This window comes from Pseudopodoces humilis, chromosome 22, assembly GCF_049639895.1.
Source record: "Pseudopodoces humilis isolate 2021_Gansu_Grassland_sample_001 chromosome 22, ASM4963989v1, whole genome shotgun sequence".
Taxonomy (NCBI): domain Eukaryota; kingdom Metazoa; phylum Chordata; class Aves; order Passeriformes; family Paridae; genus Pseudopodoces; species Pseudopodoces humilis.
The window spans coordinates 7,565,645-7,583,158 of record NC_142221.1 but is presented as its reverse complement, the minus strand read 5'-3'; the positions used below and the strand labels follow the sequence as shown (position 1 = coordinate 7,583,158).

At 50.6% G+C, this 17,514-nt stretch overlaps 1 protein-coding gene across 1 annotated transcript in view; it reads right to left on the bottom strand.

The window, feature by feature from the left end:
- ASTN2 (astrotactin 2) overlaps nucleotides 1-17,514 on the bottom strand; it is a 304,458-nt gene that overhangs the window by 215,039 nt on the left and 71,905 nt on the right. The window contains exon 3 of the mRNA XM_005527196.3: nucleotides 14,571-14,955. Coding sequence (XP_005527253.1) covers nucleotides 14,571-14,955 — 385 coding nt within the window. The remainder of the gene's footprint in view (nucleotides 1-14,570; nucleotides 14,956-17,514) is intronic.

Here is a 17,514-nt window from a genome sequence, read left to right as displayed (position 1 = left end):
TGTTGGGAGAGGGAGAACCAGAGAGCAGATCAGGAGGGCTCGGGAGAGGATCCCTCAACCCAGTGCTGCCGTACTGGGAGACAGAGGGAGAGCATCCAGCCAGCCACCCCAGGCAGTGGAGAAACAAGGATCAAACCCCCTGCCTGAGTTAAGTGCCAACAGTGGGAACCATTGCAGGAAAGCTCCAGAAAGAGAGGGAACTAAGGGACCAGCTCTGTTACATCTGAATTTTCCAGTACCAGGCTCCCCCAGGAACCACAGATCAAAGTCAGAGCTCCCCAAAGCCCCTGACGTTTACAGCAGGCACAGCTGAATCCTGCAGTGTCAGATGCCCCAGCAGGCACCATCACATGAGGAAAAAATATATCCAGGGCAGGGAAAGGTCTCCAAAGAGCATCCAGTCCCATCCCCACAGCACACAAGGTGCCAGGGAAGGAGGCTGAGGCAGCACCAGGGTGGCTCAGGCTCCTGCTGCCGTGTTCACAGGGGAAAGCCCGAGCCCACAGCTCCCTTGCCCAGGAGAGTGTGTGGCAGGGCCTCCCCTGAACAGATGGAGAGTTACCCAGGCCTTGGGGCTGTGTGATCCAGGACCTGAGGAGGTGGAGCAGGGAGCTCTGGAGTGGCTTGCATGGCTGAGGCTTATTTACCAAAAAGAGGCCAGGAGGAGAGCACGGAGGGAGAAGGAGGAGGAGGAGGAGGAGGAGGAGGAGGAGGGGACCATGCCTTCAGCGAGCAGAGAGGTCACAGCAGTCTCATGGCCCCTGCTTGGCTGATGGCACCGTGGTGATTGTACCCATCTGGCCACCACGCTGCTCCCACACCTGTCAATGGAGCAAACACCAGGGGAGGGGGAGTGGGGAGGATGGGGGGGTCCCTCAGCCACCGGCTGTTTGGGATGATGCTACAAATACTGCAGGAACTGGGAGCAAAGAGCTGGTGAATCTCACTGCTCTGCACAGCTCAGGTGTGCCAGCGCATCGTTGGCTTCTCTGTGCCCCTGAGCTCAGGGCTTTGGAGAAAGGAAATGGGAAAGGGAAGAAGGAGGGAGAAAAGTAAAGCAGGGGAAGAAAAGACAAAAAGAAAAAAGAAAAAAAAAAAAGGAAAGGGAAGCGGAGCGAGAAAGGAAAAAAAAAAAGGAAAGTAGGGAAAATGAGAAATGAGAAAAGACCCTTGTTGACAAGATCTCAGCAGGCTGAGTTTGGCATGGGTGGGCAGCATAGAAAAAAACCTCAGTGACAAATGAAAGACAGCACAGCTTCAACTGTGTGAGCATGAGGGGTGAGGGATGAAGGGAGAACCCTTCATGCACTGCCAGCAGTGCCAAAAGGGAGAGAGGAGAGACCACTGCACCATAACGGAATGAGACAGCACTCGTGGGGATGTTCATCACAGCCACGAGAGAGACAGTCCACTGCAAACCAAACTGCCCCCTGGGCTGCCCCACAGCAGCTCCTGGAGGTTCTAACTGGTCAGAAAAGGATGGGAAGAAGCACTGTTGTGGGGTAGACAGTGGCCTTAATAATTTGCTTTAACTACAGGCCAGCCCTGAACTGGTCAGGCAGTTGGATTAGATGATCCTTGTGGATCACTTCCAACTGAGCTACTCTATTCCACACAGCCCTGCAATCCCCCCTGGGCTGCCTGTGCCAGGCAGGGGCTCAGCCAGCAGCTCCTGGCACCTCCACAGCACCCACACACTGCTCCCAGCACGACACAGCCCTGTCAGCAGTGCCCAGGCAGCAGCTCCTCCCAGCGCTGGCCCAACACGACACATTTCAGAGGCGACAGGACTGTCCTCCCCTCGAGCAGAGCTCGCCAAACGCCTTCTCTCCCCTCCCCAGTTCCCAGGATAAATCCACCCGGGCTGCTGAGCTCACATCTTCATCACTGTGCTGAGAGATCCTCCAGCCTGGCAGAGGTGGTGAGATCCACCCCGAGGTTTGGCGCAAGGCTATGATCTCCATCTCCTGCGGGAGCAGGCTGGAGCAGGGGAATCACGAGGCTCTCCCGCCCCCACAAAATCAGATTCCCTCTCCAGCAGCACTTTAAGGACACAGCTGAAGGTCACCCTACCTTTGCAAAGCACAGCACACATTCCTGACGAACACCTCCCTCCTGTCCACCCCCATATTCTATCTGAAAAGCGATTTGCTCTCCCTCCTTATGGCTCCCCTATTCCTTTGCACGTCTCCCACAAAACAATTCCTACCCAGAGCCGTTCTCTCCTCCTTCCTTTCTGCTGGCACAATTTGCAGTGGGAAAATATGTTGTTTGGCTTAAAAATTATAACAACAACAACAACAACAACAAAAAGTAGTCATCAGCTGAACAATATGAGCAATGTTTGGGTAAAAATACATTGCAATGGGGATGGGAAGCAGCAGCACTCATTCCAGCACAGCCAGGAGAGCTGCACCCTCCACAGGACGGGTACAGGGGGCTGTTCTGGGGACATGCCACACGTAGGATCTCACCATCCCAGGAGGGATTCCCCACCTCAGAGTCCCAGGCTTAGATCAGTGCAACCACCCACAAACCCTGTTTGAGAGATTAACTATTTGTGAGCCCCCTTCAGATGCACTTGGGTGTTGTCGCCGCTATTCCAAGACTTTCTCAAGGCACCACAAAGCTCCTCTGACTATGCAACCTGTTCCCAGCCAGCAAAGCCAGACAGTGATGGAAATACCCCACAGATCTTGGGAAAAAACTCTCAGATTTGCTGAGGTGTTTTAGTCTTCAGCCATGGCCTTGAGAACCCCAGTGGAGCAGCTCCTCCCCAAACCAGGCTCAAACCTCGTGGTGCCATTGGGTGGTGGGAGAGCTGGATAGTCCTTGAGATTTTCATCTTATTAAAACAGAACAGTGAGGTTTAAGGTCTGCAAAGGTGCCAGCTTCCCTGAGCCTCAAAGTCTTTGGTGCCTGGCTTACAGGTTCTTTTGCTGGAGCCACAACATCCGTGCTGTCCTCACACAACACCTGCGCTCCCACAGCTGCAGCAGCTTCTATCAGAGCTTCCCCCGCTAGCTATGGACTAAAACACATTTTTATAAAATACATTTTTTTAAGCATCTGGTTTTCCCATTCCTCTCTTTGATTTCTGGCTGTCAGAAGGCAAGTTATCGATCCCTCAATATTAACAGTGGCCACAATGCTCCCAGAGTTTCAGGGAGAGGAATAACTCCAGAGCATCTCAAGAGCTGCTCGACTGAGCATTTTGCAACAAGACAAACTCAATCAAGGATTAAATGGGAAAAGCTTGGGCACAATTAGAAGCCAAGGTCAGTGGGGTTTTTACCTCCTGACCTGCATGGTCACATGAAGTATGCAGCCCCCTCACTTCAGACACTTCTTAAAGACTCCCCTTTCACTGACTGCTTCCAGTATTTTTCAAATACTCTGCTTTTTGTAGGCACAGGGCAGGGGACTCTCCTGGGAACCACTGACATGGGCTCTAAAGGTCTAATACATCATCACATCCCTAACATGCCACGGGAACACCAGGAATGTGCCACTTTAATAATATTATAATTGTTTCCTCCAAATCAACCCCATGATATTCAGCAAGCTCATTTTGATGTTTCTGGATCAATATTTTAGAAATTTCTGTTCAACAAAGTATTTCAAGAAATTGACTTTCCAATCCTATTTTGGAACAAGCATAAATTTCACAATACTGGAAGTTTTCCACATGGTGGAAACCATGATTTCTCACCAGCTCTAAATAATGGGTGTTTGTTGCTTTTTGAAGCATGAAATAACTAACGGTGTTTGTTCTGAGACTGGGATGTGGACTGATTTTCAACAGTGCCACCCTGAAGGTACCGAGCTCCACAAAGCACAGAGCTTTAGTAGCATAAAATTAGGTAATTACACTGATGCTGATGTGATGACAGTGGGAGAGATTTGTACAACAGCTCCGCACGTACTCAGAGGAAACACATCTGGAGAGCGACATCCTGCCACAGAGCACGGGGAATATGGCAAAGGCAGGAGAAACACTGGGAATTCACCTCTCCATGTGTTTCTCCAGGCACCAAACCTCTCTCGAGGAGAGCCTGTCCCCCCTTTGTCCCCTGATCTCCAGCAGTCCATGACAGGTGCCACATGTAGCCACTTGTGTCCAAGAAACACAGGGAAGCTGCTGGTTGCATTCCACAACCAACTCAGGACATAAATACCTGTTTTATTTAAATACATAAATATATCTCCATATCTGTACTCTGATTTAAATGTATATCTCTCTCTCTATATACAGATATATATGAAAAACATCAAATGCAAGGATGAAGAAGGATCTCCAAAAAGCTCTTTTACAGAGTGGGGTTCCCACACACAGCAACAGAGGGAGAGAGGAACCCAGGAGCATTTTGAAAACAGCCTTGTATTCCATGTCAACTTTTTCTTTCTTCTCTCTCCTGGCCCTTTTTGTTGAGTTTTAAAATAGAGGCTGTATACACTTTTTTAGCACAACTATAAATACATAGCTATTAATACACAGTTATTAATACATTAATAGATTATTATATACATTAATAAATCTGTCACTATAAAAATAGATCTTTATACGCAAAAGTCTGATTTCAATTGCAAATTGGAGGGGAAGGGAAGCAGAAGAAGAGATAAAGTTTTATTTCAAGATGTCTCCTTTGAAGGAAACTGAACAAATGTACTTTCCTCCTTCATATATTCATGAGATGACTGCTTCCCTACCCCATTCTCCACCACCCTCAGCTCCGGGCTCAGAGCCAGCACAGCCCTTATCTGGTACGAGGCACGGAAAAAGAAGTCCTGATAGGATCAGAAGTTTTCAGCAGTTTAACAAATCTGGGAAAAATTCTCCATTGGGTTCTAATAAAGCTTTAGGAGCGTGACGGGAAAGGGGATGCCAGGAAAGGCTGGTGTGCAGTGGGAGGGGGATGGAGAATAGCATCCTGCAGTGGGGACAGGGCATCCCAAAACCCTTCTGGACGTGCACCCACTCTTTGCTTTTTGCCTCTATTGCCAAACGTTGCCATTTCCCCCCATCTGCAGAGAGCAGGAGAGAACATCTGCAGCTCCCATGCTCACTGCAGCTGGGTGGGCAGGAACTGGCAGGATCCCCATCCCACTGGGAAGGGATGGGCAGAGCTGGAGCCCAGGGCAGCACCCACCCAGCACCGGCTGCCCTGACCCTTCATCCTCTCTCCAGTCACGGCGCTCAGTCGCTTCCCAGCTAATTGCCTCCACTCATGTGTGCAAACTCACCGTTTACCGGAAAATGTCACGGAATGTTAATTTCATTCGGAACGCGCTTCCATTTTTTTTACGATGGGAAATGAATAAGCATTGTATTAATGGCATAATTTCCAACTCCGACTGCAGCCGCGGCCCCACGGATGGAGGCTGGGAGTTACTCTCACCCTGCACCTTCCCTGCCTCTCCAGCTCCCTCCTTTCCCTCCCCACGCTCCCCCCACTTCTCCTGTTGGTAATTAAGATAATGCAATGTAATTATAAACTTATTAGGAAAGATCAAATGCTGAAGAGCTGCGGTCCAACAGTCCCATCTCTGCCTCATGCCTATGCCTGGAGATCAGCTCCCAAAAGCTGATGGGTTCCTGTACCCCTGGGGCTGCTCCAGCTGCTCCTCAGCAGGAGCTATTTCTGGCCAGGAAACCCTCAGCTCTTCCATGGGGCAAAGACTTTCTAGCACACCCCTCCCCTGACATGTACAGGGCATTTATTTCTTTATCCTGCAAGGAAGAACCTCTGGCAGTGGGGTGCTGTCCCAGCACTGAGGACATCCAGTCCAACAGAAACTCAATTTCCCATTTCCTCGGCTCTAATCAAACCCTTAACTTAGGGTTTTTTATGAGACATCATAACTTTTTGGCTTAGGCAACAAGCAGAGAGGATGAGGGAAGATGGGCAGACCCTCAGTATCAGCTAATGCTCCTCAAGTTATCAAATAATTGAAAAGTTAAATAAGAACACTCTGGAGGAAACTTCCTGATTTGGTGCTAATGTGCACATGGAACAGCCCGAGCTAATGTTGCGTGGAGGAGAGACACTTCCGGAGAGCTCAGTGCTGACCTCCAGCTCCCTCTCTCCACCACACAGCTCCTGCAGCTCTGCAGAGCCAGAGGAGACACTGCCCCATGGAGCCAGCCAGGGCAGGGACTCACTGAGAACAGGAAAAACTCCCATCCCCATCTGTCTGAGGAGCCACTGCTGGGGGACAAAGCTGGAGGCAGCAGTACCTTGGCATCTGTCAAGGGAGTATGAGCATGTGCCAGCACCCCAAAGGGTGGGTGTTGCAGGACAGGGCTCCAGAAGCAGCCACAGCTGGCCACAACGGGTGGGAAATGTGGCACAGTGGCCCCTCTCCAGTCTCCACCACTACCCAACTCTGTGCTCAGCAGCATGGTGCAAAAGGAACTTTTTAGTTAGAAAATGCATTTCCTCTGCCCAGCAGACAAGGTGACATTTTTCACAGCACTGACAATGCTGTGCCACGTGCCAGGATGAATGAGGGAGCAATGCCAGCCCAGAGGAGAAGGACAAACTACCAAAATCTCTCAATGTGGACAGGAGCTTCAGCTCCAAAAGCAGCACCAAAAGGACCAACAACCTCCCGCACTGGGCAGCACATGGGTGGAGGCAGCAGGCAGGAACGAATGAGCTGATAGCTGGTTTGTTGGCTCAGGAGAAGACCTGGGAACACCCAGAAAACCCAGGATATCAAACCTAAAGCCATTCCAAGCCACACAGGTAAAGCAGTGAGGCTGAGCACTGCCACAGGACCCAGTGGGAGAGTCACAGCAAACGCCGTAACTCAGGGGGGCCGTCAGAAAGGATTGATTTGAAGCACCTTGTTAATAAGTTTCCTCTCCCACTGGTCCTTCAGGGAGGTCAGTGCCTAATGATAAATGGGGCTGGAAGGTGCCTGCAGACCCAGTATCAGCACAGGTGCCCAGCCTCAATCCATCTTCCTTAGGAGCCAGCTGACAAAACCGTCTCGGTGCCGTAGCCAGGTAAAACACAACTCATGGCAAGAGGACACGTAAACAGAACAAAGAATTGGTGCTGCAGCTGCCCTCCCTGCTCCCTTCCCCATAAAACCTACCAGTCTGGGATGGAATTATGGGGAAAAATGTCCACATGTCGACTGGTGGAGCCACAATGCCACCAGAAGCCAAGGAGAAAAAGGGCTGAGTACTGTGGTCTAAGGCAAACCCACCACTTGCTCAGGTGACAGGATCCAGAGCAGCCTCAGCTCTGAGCCCCACATCCCAAGGGCTGAGTCCTCACCAGCATCTGTATACTTCCAGCAGAAATAGGGAACCCCGTGGGATTGTTATCCTTTATCCCACATCCACTTCTGATCAGTCTGACTTCAGAAACCAGTGACAGGTTTTCACTCCATGCTGATACCCTGGAAGCACCATCAGCCAGGTTGGATGGAACCTGGAGCAACCTGGTATAGTGGAAAGGACCATGATGGTCTTTTAGGTTCCTTTCAACCCAAAGCATTCCAGGATTCTGTGACAGCCCTGCTCAGAGCTGAAGCTGTCCCAGGTCCTCTGCACTACACACAAGATGCAACCCAGCCAAGAAACTCACGAGAGGCAAGGACACCTGAGATCCCCCAAGGCAAGTAAACAACCATCATATTATTTTTTTAAATTTTCCATCAGGGGAAGAAAAAAAAAAAGAAAAAAAGAGAAAAAAGAGAAAGTCATCTTGAAGCTATTCCTGGTCAACAACTGTCCCACAGCCCAGCTACACTTTTAAATAATGTAGTTGCTTTATCAAACATTCATAGTGATGCACAAAGTGATGAACAATGTGTGCCTGGCATTTATATAAATATAGTTCCTGATGGCTTATTTTCCTTGGACAGCCAACACTTCACAGCTTATCTTCTGTGAGCTTGTGATTTCGCCTGGATGGAAAACACTATGGACACCTGGGGAATCAGGACTACTGCACATGAAACTGCCGTGACATCCCCACTGGGCATCTGCAGCCCCACAAAACTCCACAAAAATCCTCATTCAAGAGCTGCTGCTGCCTTGAGGAACCAGAAGTCACCCAGCTGTGGCTGGAAGAGGGGGAAACCAAGGGTATTTCTTCAACTTGGGATGTTGTGGAATGTCAGGGTGAGGCCAGTCCAAGCCCTGGCCCTGCAAAGCAGCAGGACTTCACAAATCCAGCGTCTCTTCAGGATGCTCAGCAAAATGCTGGCATAATAAACCACCCTGTTCCTGTTCCAGTCCCTATGGCACTATTCAAAGCTGCTTTCCCAACTGTTTCTTCCTTCCTCTGTCTCACAAAATTAATGAGCAAGTTGTAGCAAAGAGAGGGGAGGAAAACAATCAAACTTACCAGAAGCCCACCCCACCAGCCTCTTCTCCACAGCAACAGTTGCCATGGGCCAGGAAGAGCCCTGGCACACCCTAGGTGTTTAAACCTTAATTAGTCATTAAGCATGGGCCCTAAAGGCAGGAGCTGGGGGATGCAGGACCAGAGGAAACCCCCAAACCCCAGGAGCTTTTCTGTCCCTTCTGAGCCATTCTCAGAAGCAGGAGTATGTTGGATATGGCTCTTGTGGGAGAGATCACCTGAGCGTGCTCCCACACATCCATGATGCTGCTTTGATCCACTTTCTTGGGGTGTAAGGGAGGGGGATCGTGTCCCACAGCACCACCATTCCCTCCCCCCACAGTGGGGAGGACAACCCAGAAACTCCAGCCTGGCACCTCTCCCTTGAGATCTCCAAAAGCAGTTAATATATTAATATATTAATTATGACTGTTTATCTCTGCAAAGCACAGCTTTTCCCTGGCAGGTCAGGACATTTTCAAATCCACAATGAAGCCTGAGCTGGCATCACCACAGAACCAAAGACCCAATGGCACATCTGGTGTCAGCTCTGGAGCTGGGGCCCTCGTTGCCTTCATTAATGCATTCCATTCAGTTACAATTAAACCTGCTGGAATTGAAAACATCTTAAATGTCTCTGTTAACTAGAGACACTACCTAAGCATGTCTGGAAGTGCTGCCCTGAATTAGGAACCAATTCCAACTGTGTCGAGCCCCCACCTTTTTTTTTTATTTTTTCTTCAAAGCTGAAAGTTGAAGCTGTTTTTTTTCAGACAGGACTAGAGGACTGCAAAAAAAAAACACTTTTCACTGTCAGGCTGTGAGAATATACATTTTCAAAGGTCCCTATAAATTACGGAAGGAGCTGGCTGGGATTAGAGCTGGGAAAAGCTGATCATGTACAAAGAGGGTCATGATCCCATCAGGTCACTGGAAAGAAGAGCTCCAAGCCACATCAGATCTGGCCTGACGCAGTGTCCCATTTTAGCCTCCAGCCCCAGCAAACGTTAAGCCATAGCTTTATTTATTAAAGGCTCAGAGAGCCCCTGGTTGATGCTGGGACCCAGGGTGGAACCGCGGCACTCAGAGGCTCCCAGCTCCAGCATGGGCACCAGGGATGGCACATCTTGGCACAGCCATGAGCCCAGCCAGGCACCAGTGTCCCCTCAGGGACACCAGGCTGTTATAAGGGATCTTTTCATTGAACTTGGGAGGTTAATTAAAGTTGTTATCGTTAAAGAGTTAATTAATATCATGATAAAAGTTAACCATGTTTAATTATGTGGTAAAGTTGTTAAGAAGATTGTTAAGTATGTTGGAATGTTCAGGGTTGATACTGGATTGGGGTCGGGCGGATAGAGTGGGGGATTGGTAACAGATACAAGAGAGCTTATGGGGACATGGAATGGAACATTCAAGAACATGATGTCATCAGCAGCGCGAGTAAGGATTGGAAGAAACATCCACCAATCATTCGACGCCCTGGGAAAATGATTGGACCAGGTTGAATGTGGCTATGGACCAATCAGAGCCCAAGAAAGCAGCCAATCCTGGGACGGATCCAAAACGGACCAATCCAAGCCTAAGGGAGGGTATAAAGCAGGGTGTTACAGCTTAGGAGGGGGCTTTTTCTGTTGGGCTTTTTGTTCGGGAGTTTGTTTGGATACGTTGTTACTGTCCTGGTCTGTAGCGTAGAGCACACGGGACTAGGCTGTGTCTCCCTTCGGCTGCAGCTCAGTATTAATAAACAGGTTAGGCTTTAATTACACCAAAAAGTCTCGAGCCTCGTTTATAACAAGGCTGTCTCCTCAGGGTCACCATTATCAGGCCAGATGTGTAGCTCCTGTTGCCTGCTTGCTGTCCCTTCTCCAATGTGTCCCTTCTCCATCACCTGTCCATTGTGAGATCCCCCAGCTCACACCCATCTCTAAATCTCATCTCCAAGACACTGCAGAGCTCAGGTATTTGCAATGAATGGCAGCTCTAGGGAACAGCTTAACTACCTGCCCTCCCCTTGCACAGCTCAGCTCCCAAAATGTCCCTTTCCACAGCCCCAGCATCCTGCCCTCCAGCCAGAGCACTGCCTTACCTCTTGCAGGAGCTGTCTTCACTGGGATGAAAAACAGTACTGAGGTGTGACTACCAGAACAGCTACTCCAGTGCCAGTGGGGGGCACAGGAAGCTTTCTCTTGTCATCACCAGGATCCTTCCCCTGCTTTTTTTTGCTGTTATCTCAAAGCCGTTTGTCTGCCCTGCCCAATTCCCTTCTCCCGCAGTTCTCCTGGACTGCACCACCCAGGGCAGCTTGGCTGGGAGGCTGGGGGAACCACAAGCCCTGGCATCAGCAGTTGTCAATATTTCCTTCTGCTGCCCTGCCTGCTGCCTGGCTTGGCTCCCTCTCCAAGCCCCAGATGAGGACTGGACCATTAAATAACGTGACCAGGGTTACCAGAGCAGCCAGTGGCAGAGTGGAGCTGGATCCACATCTCCAGGTGCACTCTAGGATCCAGGCCATCTTTCAGGAATGCTCAAAAGCATCTCACTACCACTACTGAGAAAAGAATCCACAGATTAAGTAAGAGAAACTTCAGAGGTTTACCTGAGCCAACACAGCAGGGGAGAAGTAAGTCCAGGAGAGGAATTCAAGATGAGTGCACAACCACACCTTTGATATGCCCATGGTATTAATCATTGGAACCATCAGTAATAAGTCCTGTCTCCTGTCTAGACTTGGAGGCCAAACCCAGACTGCAGAGCCTGTGAAGCCAGCACAAAAGCCTGCTTGAAATGTTCTTTTTTCAAACATGAAAGAAACAGAAATAAAGATGGGTCCTTTGTTACGGGAGTGGAATTGCAGATAGTCGATTTTCAAGTCTGATTTTTCCTCAGTTTTCACCAGGCAGAAGTTCTATTTCTCGCTGATCCTTAGGAGATTTGGTTTGGCAAAATCTTTCTGAGGAATTTGTGGGTAATCCCATACTGAGGTTGGTGGACTTTACCTTTGTTTTCCAACTCCATCACTGTATCCCCAGACAGGGATGCAGCAGTGCCACCTGTGATGGACTGAGACCCAAAGTCCCTCAAACAGGACTTGATGGACAGAAGCAAAGGGCTCCTGCTGCTGCAGGATGAAGCTGTGTCAGTGAGGATCAGAGCTGTGTGTGTTAAAAGAGAAAAGCAAGTGAGGAATTCCCAAAGGGGGGATGGAGCTTGAGGCCATCTGCTTGGGAAAAGCAGGAGAGCAGAACTCATCAGGGTCATGGAGTGGAAACTCCACAGTGAGGTGAGGACAGAGGCAGGGAGGAAGTGATGCCACCAGCACAAATCTACCCAAATTCCCATAATCACTGAACCCATCTACACACCAGGACCGAGTTCAGACAGGGAGGGTCTCCCCAGAAAAGACCCTGCACCCCACACCAGCAGGCCCCACTTGGCACCTTGCACACCCACTGACCACAAAACCCTAGAGACCTTCCAATTGCCAGAGAGAACCCAAACCCACGAGGAGACAGGGTAGCCCCGTCTCCATCCCAGCTCAAGGGATCCTTCTGGATAATTAGGGCAGCCTGGCTATCACCTCCTGCTTTGCTCCATTTCATTTTATTATTAATAAAAAAAATAAAAATACTACTTTTTTGCTTTTCTTCCTAAACTGCCTTGGATTTTTCTTCTGTCTAAATTCATCTGGGCTCTGTGCAATGTCACCAGGTCAGCTTGTGCTCCTGCTGCAATTCTAATTTTGTCAGCTTTACATTTTCTAGGCAGTTGGGTGATTTTTCTTTCTTAGCTCCTTCTTTTTTTTTCCCAAGTCAAAAATGATTTTGCATAACAGTAATAACGTTAATGGCCCTGCACAGCGCATCCAGATTACAACTGCAGCTAGGGAGAAATAAACATCTCATCTTTGCCCTGCTGTTTATCTCCCCACAGCAGAGCCTGGTATCAGGTCAGAACCTGTAATTTCATTAACTTTATCATTCAGACACGCTTGTTGCTAGATGTCATTATTCAGCACATCACTCCTGTGTTTTGTTTGTGCTGGGATTCACTTCAGATGCTCTGGCACCACTTGGGAGCATCCCTCCCATCCACATCGCTGCCTGAGCTGGGGAGGAAAGTTTGGCTCACTGAGCCATGATCTGCAAAACATTTGTGCTGCTCAAGCCTCCTGGGCAGGGACTGGATGGAGCAGAGCAATTCCCTGCCTGATTCCCTGGTCAGATACATCCAGGAGTGGTGAATAAAAAAACCCCACAGTCTTCCTCATGGAAAGAAAAACTGACCCAACAGACAGCAAGCATGGGGTGGGCAAATCCCCAGTGATGGGAAGTGCACAACCCAGCACCTGCAAATCAATCTGTGCCCAGCACAGGCAGGGTGAACAGAACTGCTCCATCTCCATTGGAATTGCCATCCCTGGTAATTAATGCTGGGAAGTGACACTTGAAAGAGCCTCTGCTGACAGCCCCTGCAATGATACTGTTTGGAGCCCGCTGACAAGTCCCAGCTGATGTCTTATCACAAGGCAGCACAGCAGGAGCAGCGAGGAGAGCTTTTCCCATGGGAGCTGGTGGATTCCCAGGGATGAGGCACAGCTCCACGCCCATCCCCAGTGACCACAATGAAACCTGGCAGTGCCAGCCGGGCACCAGGGAAAGGCTGATCTCATCGTGGTGCTGCAGCCATGCTGCAGCTGGGTGTGCCTTAATTCATCCACCTTCAATCCAGCTGCAAAGCCATGCCTGTGCAGAACTGGCTTCCAGTCCCTGGGGATCTCCAGGTACCTTGTGTCTGCTCACAGCAGCTGCAGCTTCTCCACCCCACATGCCCCATGCCCACAGGAATCCAGCTGTGACTGCTGCTCGTGTGCAGGCACCTGGGAGCAGCATGTCTGAATCTCCACATTTCCCTTGCATGTGCCACCAGGTCAGAGTGGAAAGCCCACAGCACATGTATTTATATCTGCAGCCTCAAAACCCTAGATGTGAACTGCAGCCACCTCATCCTGGGCAATCCAGGCTCTAAACAACTTCAGCAGAGAGGAGTAAGAAGCACAAACCATAGCTTGGCTCCTTGAGCAGAGCCTTATCCAAGAGGGAAAAGTGCCCATCTGGGAGGAAACATATGGTGAACTGGCACAGTCTGGAAGGATCAGACTGGGCAAGGCATAATCCTGCCTCGATCCAAGGCGCAAAGCCTGACAGCATCACAAGCAGAGCTGGCAGGAGCTTTTGGGAACATCTCTCCCAGCCCAGGTATCCTACAGACAGATTCCAGCTTGGGACAGGGGGTTCAGCCTATGTAAATTCATTATTGCCGGTTCCTGAGCCCTTGGATAGCTTAATATTCTGCTCTAGATCTTGTTTGCTATTTTGTTTTGAAGAGCACTGAAATGCAGTTACTGCTGTCTTCCCTACTCACACAACTCTAAATAATTTATAGAAAAGCAAAACAAAGAAGAGAATATGAAAGAAGAAAGAAGGTCGCTCGGTTACGATATATGAAGGCTTCCATTTGTTCATTCCCACTGAGCAGAGGGTAGAAGAAACATCTCTTAACCCCGTGGGCTGGTAACAGCCAGACACACACCAAGAGATACCAACAGGGATGCTCAGAGCAGCACTCCAGGACAGCAGATTGACCCCTGAGCATCTCCAAATCTGCTTGGGCAGCAGTACCCACCACCAACCTCACAGCCTTGTTTAAAAGGGGAAAGAGCAACGAACATTTTAAGGGTGGAAGAAACAAAACTTCAGCCACCTCTTCCCAGCTCCTAAGGGAGCTGCTTTCCAGACACACTGCATCACCAGGCTACCCCTGCCTCCACCATGGAGCTCTGTCCCCATCCCTGACACTGTGGCTGCTTATTCTGTCTGGGAAGCAAACACAAGAAGGGAAAGGAAGGTTCAGAACCACCCCGAGATCCCTTCCCTGCACAAAGCAAGCCAGCACATCCCCTCCTTGCTCCTGCTGGAGTCACTCACAGCATTAATGTGCTTTGCTTTTGTTTATTCAAATGCATTTTACTGTGCATTGCAGGTGAACAATATTAAATGGCTCATAATAACATTTCAATAAGCAGAGGTGGGTGTAGCAGCTTCTGGAGACAGACTTTGGAAATGCAAGCAATCAAGTGTGCATTAGCTGAAATACCCTGGGGAACGCGCTGCTCCCCAGCAGAGGAGACACAGAAACGCCACAAACCTTTCTTCTCGTAGTCAGGTTTCTCCTCCCCGCCCCGGCCCAGGCTCTCCAGCGTCCTTGTCACCTGGCTGCCAAACTCATCCTCCCTGGTGCTGGGCTCTGCCCTCCGTGGGGTCTCCTCCTCCTCCTCGTCCTCGTAGTCGTCCAGGATGGGGGTCTCCCGGATGGGCACCCCGATGACGGAGTTGTGGGCCTGCAGGCGCGAGTTGCGGAAGCTCTCACGGGCCTGGGGCCCCAGCAGCACCGAGGGGATGTAGTGGATCTCGTGGGTGGCCTCGGTGCTGGCGCTCTTCTGCGGGATGCGGCGGCGCTTGTGCCAGCGCCGCTGGGCGTACAGAGCCACCATGAACACCAGCAGCAGCAGCAGCAGCGCAATCAGCCCGCCCTGCAGAGAGAGCAGAGGGCACTGTCAGCAGCGCAGGGAGGGTGATGGGACGCTGCAGTGTCCATAGAATCACAGAATGATGGCTGGATGAGACCTTAAAGCCCATCTCATGCCACCCCCTGCCATGGGCAGGGACACCTTTCAATAGAGCACGGCTGCCTCACACCCCGTCCAAACTTGAACATTCCCAGGGATGGAGCACCCACAACTTCCCTGGACAATCTGCTCCAGTGCTTCTCCACTCTCTGAGTGAACCCCCAGAGCAGCCTTCCATCAGCACCCCCTGAAGCACACTCAGGTGGATTCATGGAGCAGCACCTCTCAGGTGTGAGGTCATGGACAGGCAGATGAAGATGCCAGAGATGGCCTTCAGCTGGGAATAGCACAGTGACACCCCCAGCTCAACTCTGACCATTCTCCCAGGGACTTTGTTCTTCCCACCTCACTCTTGGGACACCCAGGCCCCCTACACGTGGGGAGAAGGGGAATGGGGATAATCACTTAGGAGAAAAAGCCTCATTAAAACAACTCAACTATCACCCAGGAGCAATAAAGCCTCAGCAGAGATACACATTTCCCAAAAATGATGGTGCAACAAATGGCCCCTCACAGACAAAGCTCCCAAGGCATGGTTCCCCCAGCTCCAACATTTCTGGTGTGATTTCCCTGTGGTTTTGAGATCAACAGGGCACAGCACAACATACTCCAGATTCAGACCTTCTCTACTTGTCTTTCCCCTTCTCCAAATTTTATTCAATGCGGCTCTCAACAATGTTAACATTAAAAATAAAAATCTCTAACAAAAAAATAAACCTCCAAATATCTATATGTACACAGAAGCAGCACATCCTCTCAAGGGAGCCTGGCTGGGGAGTACCAAAGGGAGCCAGCCCTGCCTCTGGCTGCTCTGGAAGTTAAATTCATCCCTACACACACAAGAGCTGTGCCTGTGCCAGCTCCCAGCCTCTTAATCTCTGCAGCATCAGAGCAATTTTATCCCGTGGCAGACAAGCAAGGCAAGGCATGTAGATCAGGAGCAGCACGAGTGACCAGGGCTTTGCAGCATGACAGGAACAGCCAGGGCAGGGCAGGCACTCCTTGGGCACCTGGCATGCCACAGCCCAGAGCTGCACCGAGCTCTACAGCAAAGCTGAGGCGTGAAAATATTCCCTCTTCATTCCGTACAAAGCAGCAGGCTGCACCCAGAGCACGGCTCTGACTCCTGAACAGGAGCAGCTGCAAGGAGGTGGCACTGGGAAGTGCAGGGCACAGGATGAGGAGCCGAGGAGAAACGCTTCCCTGCACCACACCCTGCCACAGGAGGGGCCCAGCCCAGCATCCCCCACATCAGGATCCCCTCCTCTCCCACAAAATGTTCCTAAAAGATGCAGGACTCAGGGGTTCAGGGCACTGCTCAGCTGGAGTTCCCAACTTGCATGACGTGCACCTTCAGGAAAGGCTTTTTACTGCCCAGGAGATGCTCAGGGATCCCTGCATGGCAGAGGGGCAGGGCTTGCTGAGCTGCCCAGGTTTATGCCCTGCAGTACCAGGGCACTTCAAGGACCAGAGGGATGAAAACCCATCATGGCCTTCCATGCTCAGAAACAAGAACCGGCCTGGACACCTGAGCCTTGGAGAGAAGATATGAGTTTCCTTGGATTTGCACAGTGCCTGATGCATGGAGACCTCAGAGCATCACAGGAGCTCCCTGGCCTGAGCCACCCACACCCAGTGGCATTTCCTCAGAAATCCAGCTTGCAGGAGAGAAACCATGGCACACCAGAAGGGTGGCCAGGCCAGGTGACAAGGACACTGCAGGGCCACAAACTTAACACAACAAACCCCACTGCAAAACCAGGTCTGGCTCATGTGCCAGCATCTTTACAGCAAAGAGAGGGTTCTCATGGTCCAGTAGGGCTTCAGAACAACATTCCTGGATGTGTTTATGGGAAAAATCTTCTCTAAGGCCTTCACCAGCAAATCCCTGAGCTGCCCAATACTCTTTCTCCATGGAAAAGCAAAAACACATCCGAGATGCTCAGAAAAGATCAGAGTGACAGAAAAAGCCTTGCAGGAGGAGCATCTGTGCCAGCTGGACCCAGGGAAGGGGTTCAGGCACCCATGGCAGGCCTGGGACTGTGGGTATTCCTGGCTGGGCTTACCTTACATCTGCCCCTGGGAAATGTCCTGGAGAAAATAAACCTGTTGACATATTAAATAAAGGTCTCTGCTTGGGACAGCCAACAAGAAGGCATAAAGGCACAGAGGTTACTGGTGTGCCATTCGCCCTCCATCTCGAGAATGACAGACTCAAGGAAGCCAAGGGCTCCCAGCCCAGCTAACACTCCCACATCCTTTGGGGATGAGCCAGAGATCTCTGCTCTGCCAGTCCCAGAGAGGAGACAAGGGCCCCTCTCTGCCTGGGAAAGGCTGGGGGTGTCTGTGCCAGCCCCTTGGGTGAGCACCACAGGCTCATCACAGGCAGCTCAATTCCAACGTGCTCCTTTCGTCCCTGACCCCGCGCTGGCAGCTGCTTGTTTAACCACACCACACACACCA